Source organism: Poecilia latipinna, unplaced genomic scaffold (genome assembly GCF_001443285.1).
Source record: "Poecilia latipinna isolate Pla-1442-1.1 unplaced genomic scaffold, P_latipinna-1.0 Scaffold4350, whole genome shotgun sequence".
Lineage (NCBI taxonomy): Eukaryota > Metazoa > Chordata > Actinopteri > Cyprinodontiformes > Poeciliidae > Poecilia > Poecilia latipinna.
The window spans coordinates 17,500-25,525 of record NW_015116966.1 but is presented as its reverse complement, the minus strand read 5'-3'; the positions used below and the strand labels follow the sequence as shown (position 1 = coordinate 25,525).

At 38.9% G+C, this 8,026-nt stretch overlaps 1 protein-coding gene across 1 annotated transcript; it reads left to right on the top strand.

Annotated features, from left to right (window-relative positions):
* Window positions 1-2,777: 2,777 nt before the first annotated feature.
* Window positions 2,778-4,998, top strand: LOC106942528 (solute carrier family 13 member 1-like). The gene is made up of 3 exons (XM_015025837.1): window positions 2,778-3,564; window positions 4,071-4,208; window positions 4,314-4,998. Exons 1-3 carry the CDS (start codon window positions 3,412-3,414, stop codon window positions 4,455-4,457), a joined length of 435 nt encoding a protein of 144 aa, XP_014881323.1. The 5' UTR covers window positions 2,778-3,411; the 3' UTR covers window positions 4,458-4,998.
* Window positions 4,999-8,026: the final 3,028 nt, after the last annotated feature.

Below are 8,026 nucleotides of genomic sequence, written 5' to 3'. Positions count from 1 at the left end.
GAGAAAAATGTAGATGCATTTATCTGCTTAATTTGTGATGGGATCAGGATTCACGGTGAATATTCACTAAACCGCATAAAATGCGGCTAAATAGCCGATGTTAATATGATTATAATTTCATGGATAAAAATAGTACAGGGCCAATTTTTTATTTTATTTTATTTTTTTTAATGTTGTCGGTCAAGATAACGGATAACAAAAAAAGTCTAGCACGACCTGCCGCCCTGAAGATCGATTTTTCTTTTCTTGGACGTTTTGATGTTAGCATGTCGAAGTCTCAGTTTTATTCGCTGGTAAAATCAATAAGCAGCTTAAGGTGACTCTGCTGCTCTCTAGTGGCGAGATGCCGTAATGTTGGCTAGTAACAATCGGAATGCATTATTATAGTTTGTAGTCAATTCGTGCTCAAAACCTATTTTAAGTCAATGTCGGCCTATAAAATGCTGCGGGGGCCACATAAAATGACATGGCGGGCCACATGTGGCCCGCGGGCCTTGAGTTTGACACATGTGGTTTAAATCAACTAATCAACCACCACTGTGTTCAGGTGAAAATGTATTAATAATGGCAATATAGACATCAAGCCTGACAACATAAACAGACTGAATGTCCTGAGGTTTAAACGTATCTCTGCTTTATCTGCTTGTTGAGTTGTTGACACAGTCTAGGCGCTGATGGACGCAGGGACTGAACAGTGAATACAAAACAGGTGTTTATTAGGGAATCAACTTATTCTCAGTGAGAGAATAAGTTGATTCCCTGATAGAACCAGGGAATCCAAATCGGTGTCAGGCCGTTTCTGATCTCAGGGTCAGATAGACAGGCGGTCAAACCCATGAGGTCCAAATCCAGTAGAGAAGGTCAGGATCAGGAACAGGAGAGGCAACTGGGCAGGAGGAAGAGACAGACAGGTTAGTAACCAGGCAATTCGCTCAAGTAGCTACAGCAGGCCTGAAGGTATTACTGCTGAGGGTTTCACAACAATCTGACGCTGTGCAGGGGGAAGATCTGTCCTTTTATGGCTGCAGCTGGAGATCAGGGTGATGATGATCAAGTGTGAGTGGCCACGGCTTAGCAGCAGCTGTGACAGTTGTTTTCTGTCAGTTGCTATGGCAATGGATCCACGTGTAGGGTAATGCTGACATGGAGTGAGAAAAAGCAGAATAGAAGTGTTTTTTTTTTTTTTTGATAAAAGGGTGAAACAGATGAAGTTCTGTTCTTCACCTGTTTATCAGCTTTATTGTACCTTTATTGCGGCGCACTGCAGCTGCTGCAAATTCTAAAAGCTAAACAAGCGACAAAAACTGAACTAATTCCCTCCTTTGTTCATAAAACGTGGTGATATGTATAACAGTCATCAAAATGGCTCCTACAGCATATTTAAAATAAAATGACCGACCAATATAAGAGAAATTTGCCCCTTTTTGCATCTTGACAGAACTAACAGAAACCAAACTGTTTATAGATTTGTATCAGGGAGAATTTATGTATCAAACATCAGTTTTCTCATCTTTATTTTAAGTCATATTAAATAGATATATCTGATAATAAATGATGGCACTACTAATATTTTTGTGACAGTTTTCTTCTCATCCTGCATTGGAATAGAATGGTTTTCTGGACATAACTCATAGCGACTAATAGGTGCTGTCCAATCCAGTAAGACATATTGTTAAGGAAGATTGTTATGAATTACTTAATTTTGGAAAAAGTTTGGCTCTCTCTCTCTTCCTTTATGATCCTGGGTCCTCTCGCGACGGCCACGTGTAGTCACTCAGAATAAAACAGCAGTGCGGGTTGACGTCACAGAATTACAGTTTAATCCAATAGAAGACAAAGCATAAAATTACAACAGAAACTGCAGAATAACAGAGACATATATTCATTTACCTAACATAAATGGAAAGAAGAAGGAAAGAAAGAAAAGCAAAGACATCCAAAGACTTCTTTTGAGAATTGCAAGAGCAAATCTAATTTGTTTCTTCTGTGTAGAAAGTTTTATAGTGAAGGCGTATTCTTATTTTTAATTTATTCAAATAAGGCGTATCTTTGCTCATCCAACCAGGAGCTATCTCTGACCCTCTCTCAAGCCAGGAACTCCTGCTGTTTTACGGCTTTTCACAGATGAGTGTGAAAAGCTAGAACTTCTACTGTATTGTTTTCCCACACAGACAAAAGGCAGTTCAAACAATCCTAGCAAACCATCTGCTGTAACTACAAGTAAAATAAAGGTCAACAGGCCAGAATAAGTTACTGATTTAAAACCACAATTTAGGCCATTTGAATCAAGACATGTTAAGTTTTAAAACTAGCTTATTTTAAATTTATTTTCTTAATATCAATTAGCAGCAGTATGAAAGGCATAAAAACTCATCGTATTTTCCACTTTCAAAAATAATTAATTATACTACATTAAGAAATTATATTTAATCCTCAGTGCTACAAAGTGAAGCTTATTTTGAAACAATAAAATATGCAAAATATTGCTAAAACATTTTACAACAAGTAAATTAAGTCACATAAATAAGGACTTAGCTAAGGGGAGAGTCAAAAACATGACCAAATGCATTTGAATCACGTGTTCCCCAAGACAAAAATGGCAAAAACAATATTTTACAGAATTTTACTATTAATTTTACTGACTTTAGTTTTACAGTGTATGGTGGCGACACCATGAAAGTGAGCTTTTCAAGTCATTTAACATTTTATTGCTAGGTAACCAAAGAGTGGTTGATGTCACCAAATTTGGTGAATTTGGAGAATTTATGTCATAAATATCCCATAACTTTATGTCAAATTTGGTGACATCAACTATCTCACTTAGCTGGCTATGAGAGGTTAAGTCATTGGTGTCCAAAGCCGGTCCTCGAGGGCCGGCATCCTGTATGTTTTAGTTCTCTCCCTGGTGGTAGTAACAACCATTTCAGTATTCTTTTTAGGCCTCTAATGAGTCATCATTTGATCCAGGTGCGTTAAACCAGGGAGAGAACTAAAACATGCAGGATGCCGGTCCTCGAGGACCGACTGGGCAACCCTGGGTTAAGTGGTTAAAGCATTCCCTCTGCCTACATCCCCAGAATACTTGATCAGACTTCAGTGAAATTATTGAATATTCTATCAGACATGTTATCAGTAGATCACATCTGTATTGCAATTAATTTATTGTCCAGTGTTAGGTGTCACATGCAGCTGATGTGTTTAATTTTTTGGGAACTTTCTTAACCCTAATGAAATTTGCTCTAAATCAAACATGGTTTTGTGATGCCTAATTAGTTTATGAAAGCTTGCGAATATGCAGGATCTCAATTGCTTGATCTGTCGTTTATGAATGACAGAAAGCAGTTGTTTTCAGTTTTATGACCAATCTGTTTAGTAAAAAAAAGCTGCTGTGTGTTTCTGCAGGAGTCAGGTATGTCCCTATGGGTGGCTGAACTGCTGATGCCTCTGGGTGATATGCCAGTCTTGGCCACTGTCACAGTTGCCTGTATCATTGTAACCACGCTGACAGAGGTGGCCAGCAATGCTGCGACCATCACCATCTTCCTCCCCATTCTCTCTCCTCTGGTAGGCCATCTTGTTCTGTGTTGTACATGCAGTCTGTGGACTGACCCATCTTGAAAGTACACAGTCTGTGTAATCTTATAAAGTATCAGTCAGATAAAAATCATTCTTTTTATTCTTACTAAAAGTTATTTTTATTGGAGAGATTAGCAAATTACTAATTCAGCAAAATATTTGCAAAATATTTGTTTTAAAATCCAGTATATTTGTTTTTGTGGTCAGTGCCTATCAATTTAAACTCTAGTTCCTATTTTTTTATTTTTCTTTCTTTTCCTACACAGTGTAGTGAAGACATACATTTATCAATAAGAACAAAAATGATACTAGTATATAAGCACACGCAAACAACCAAAAATTGTCTGGAAACTCATCTTTTATTCTCAACAGTTTCACATTTATTTTGAGATGTTACAGTTTGATTGAAGAATCCAGACTGTTTGATGATTGATATAGACAAGATATAACATGAGTTCTCAAGTAGCCTGTGTTTGTGATTGGTCTTGTTTCAGGCAGAGGCCATCCATGTTAACCCATTATATGTCCTCATCCCTACCACACTGTGCACATCCTTTTCCTTTCTGCTGCCAGTGTCCAATCCATCCAATGCTGTTGTATTTGCCTATGGTCACATCACCGTCATGGACATGGTGAGTCCAGAAGCATAAAAAGAAGCTCAAACATTTGAACCCTACACACAATGAGGGGTACAAATCAAAGAGATGACAGGAGTCCCTTGCCTTTCTCTGTTACAGGTGAAGGCAGGTCTTGGTGTCAACGTGATTGGACTTCTAGCAGTCCTTTTGGCAGTGGCAACATGGGGGGTTCCGCTCTTCTCTCTTGACACATATCCTGAATGGGCACCAGTTCTTCCAGGCTTTAACTCCACAATGCCTTAATAGGAGGTTCACAACAGTTTTTTTTGCAAGTTAAGCTGTTCCATGCAAACAGAAAGGAAGCAATAAAACTGTTTTTTCTATTTTAAGATTCTTCAAACTGTTTCATGAAAAAGTGTTTCCTCTTGCCAATTTCTTCTAAATACAAAAAGCAGGTTTCAAATCATTATGAAGAAGTTATCTGAACCAACCTGGTTTTAGGTTAAAAAATACAGATAATAGTTTGTGTTGCTTTTTTATGTATAAATTTGCTCCTTTAAATAAAAACAGTTTGATGTCAATATATTCTCATTTCCTTTGTGATGAGCAGAACTTTTGCTAATAAAAAAGGAACTAAAGTGAAATTGTAATAAGGTACTTGTTACTTTTAATATTAGTAACTATTTGCATGTCAGTGCAATTTTTTAATAGAAATAACTTCAGCATCACTCTCTTTTCTTTTGAACAAATTAGTAATTATTTCCTGCACTTAGGCCTGTCGATAAACGATAAATCAATTAATCGCACGATAAAATAAACCTATCGACCTCATTTTAATTATCGGCTTTATGGTCTCTTACTGCTTTTTTTTTTCTTTCTGTTGATGACACTGAATGAAAAAAGGCTCAACTCCGGTGCTCTCCACTGACCCTCCCTTCATCATGTCCTTAGTGTAATGTCCAGCTCACACACACGAGTTGTCAGCCCATTTTGAAAACTTGAGAGACCACCATTAGCCGACAGAAATCCTCGGTATAACGGTTCGATCGGGTTCGTCGTGCCGTGTGGTTTCCAGCCACATGGGCACAAAATAATGGCTACAAGTCCAGTTAACTAATTTTAAAATCAGGCATTAATCAATGCTTTACTAGAATCCAAAAAATCGTGTAGTGTGAACTATTGCGACAGGATGTGCCCATCTTCTCTATTTAAATCTAGTGATTACTGAAGGGCACATACAGACTTCATAATCTGCACTCTTTTGGTTGAATGCAGTATTTATTTCCACTTTGGCTTTATGTTGTTTAGTTTTTATTCAAGTACGTTTTTTGTTAGTGGAAACTGAGAATCCATTTCATTTTTGTTTTTGGTTGTTTATCAGTTCCAGTGTTATGTGTTCTTTTGAAAATAAAGTGCATCTATCTATGGCAGAAAATTGTATGCATTATTATGTAATTTCCATTAAATCAGTGTCAAAAGGTCTTGAAACAATATTATCGTTTATCGCAATGATTTTTTGGACTATTAATCGCTCAACAAAATTTGTTATCGTGACAGGCCTACCTGCACTTTTATCAGGTTTTGATTTCGCTTAAATTACAAATTCACCATCCTGCAGTGTTTCCCAGTTTTTATTTTAAAGTTTAAAAATGATAAGTGATTTATTGTTCGTCCTATCCTAGTCCAAGTGAAATTTTTTATGTCTGTGGACCACTTGTGTAAAATGTCGTAGTCCATAAATCAAACACACCAATCTGATCAGCAAAAGGAAGATGCGAGTATTGTGTGCTATCATTTAATACAAGTGAAATCTCTGGTCAAGTTAATAAGCAGTTCTTTAAAAATTGTGCTGTGTTGTTTTAATTGAGCAAAATAACATGAAACACAACTAGATTATCCCCATTTGCTTTTAACTGGGACATTTTGTATTAAGCAGACAGACGTTAAAGTGGAGTGTTACTCAGCCACCGCCGGCAACCAGAGCCATGAGGACTAGGCCACGGTGAGCACGGAAGCCTGGGGCGCGAGCCCGGGTGGAGCCGCCGCGGGTGCAGATCTTGGTGGTAGTAGCAAATACTCAAAAGAGAGCTTTGAAGGCCGAAATGGAGAAGGGTTCCATGTGAACAGCAGTTTAACATTGGTCAGCCGGTCCTACGGGATGGGCGAACACCATTCAGAAGCGCTGGGCGATGGCCTCGGTGGCCCCAGCCGATCGAAAGGGAGTTTGGTTCAGATCCCCAAACCTGTAGCGGCAGAGATAGGCGTCATGAGGCGCCCAGTGCAGTAACGCAAACGAACCCGGAGAAGCTGGCGGGAGCCCCGGGGAGAGTTCTCTTTTCTTTGTGAAGGGCAGGGCGCCCTGGAATGGGTTTGCTCCGAGAGAGGGGCCCGTGCCCTGGAAAGCGTCGCTCGACACCCTACCTAAGGAGAGCCCAGTCATGGTTGATCAAGCCATGCTGTGTGTCCGAGACAAAAAGAAGAGTTAAATCGAGTTAAATGAAATTGAGACTGAGCTTTTTATATTCGTGCAGGATCATGTGTGAAGTCTTAAACAGGTTTATTGAGGAACCCCCTTTCATTCTCCAAAGATGAATCAGGAATTGAAATCAGGTTAATGCAGAATAAATCAAACCTTTATTTCGAAGAGAACACCAAAATCTGCTTTTAAACTGAGTTAAATCAAGCTTTATTCTTCTATCCTTTGCTTTTTAGGCAAAGGATAGTGGTCCCAAAAGAAGGTTAAGTGGTCCCAAAAGAAGGTTAAATGACTGAAAACGGAGAAGACTTACCCAGCATTAGCCACAGCAGTTCAGCTGTAGGCACATTCGTTCTATCTGATCAAAATGGCAGCGTGCAGCTGTAGTACGTAATAAAGAAGGACCCATAATGTACTCTGGGCAAGTTCAGCGGCCATATAGTCCAAGTCTGATAGTCTGTTCGGGTTCTTCGCCGATCTCCAATTCTTTTCAAAGCTTGTTTTAACTCATCCAGTCCGAAAGAGGCGCTCATGCTTATTTCAACAGTATATAGTTTGTCAGGGTTTTTATCAAAGGCCAGTAAGCTAGAAGCCGATTTAAAGGCCCAACCTCAAAAGTATGCTGGGAAATACAGCGGGCATGTTTGTAGTTCAAGTCTGATTTTCTGTTCGGTTCTTCGCCGATCCCCAAATCATTTTAAAGCTCATTCTGACCCATATAGTTTAAAAGAGAAGTTCATACTGAATGCAGTGTTACAAAGTTTAACAGGGTTTGCATCAAAACAGTCAAACTAGAAGCTAATTTAAAGTCCGGACCGCTAAACATGATGAGTAAATGAAGCAGACATGTTTGTAGTCCAAATCTGATTGTGTAGTTCCAGCCCTCGGCAGAAGCTCAGAAGTGAAATTAAAAGCTGTATCAAGCTTCCCATCAGGAAAATGAATCTGCAAAGAATTAAGAGAGCTTGGTGAAAAAGCAGTTTTAAAGACAGCAGTCAGCCTTCAGAGGAGCAATCACGTAACTGCAGTGCATTCTGGGTAAAACTCGTGGACATGTTTGTAGTTCTCATCTCATTGAACCGTTCCAGCGCTTTGCAGGCCTCACAAGTGAGAATAAAGACTGAATCAAGCTTCATGTCAGAAACACTGAGTTAGAAAATAAAGAAATTAAAAAGGAAATAAAAGAACGTGATAAAAAAAGGACAACACAATCAAAATTCCAATCTTCAGAATAGGAAACAAGCAATAATCCTGCATCCTGTAGAAGCTCAGAGCGGAAACCTAAAGCTAAGCAGGGTGTGTGTATTTGATCTCGGGGTGGCCATGTTTGTGTTTGGTGATGTGTTTAATGTATTTATCTCCTTTAGCTCCACAGACAATGCTCTGAGGCCCAAAA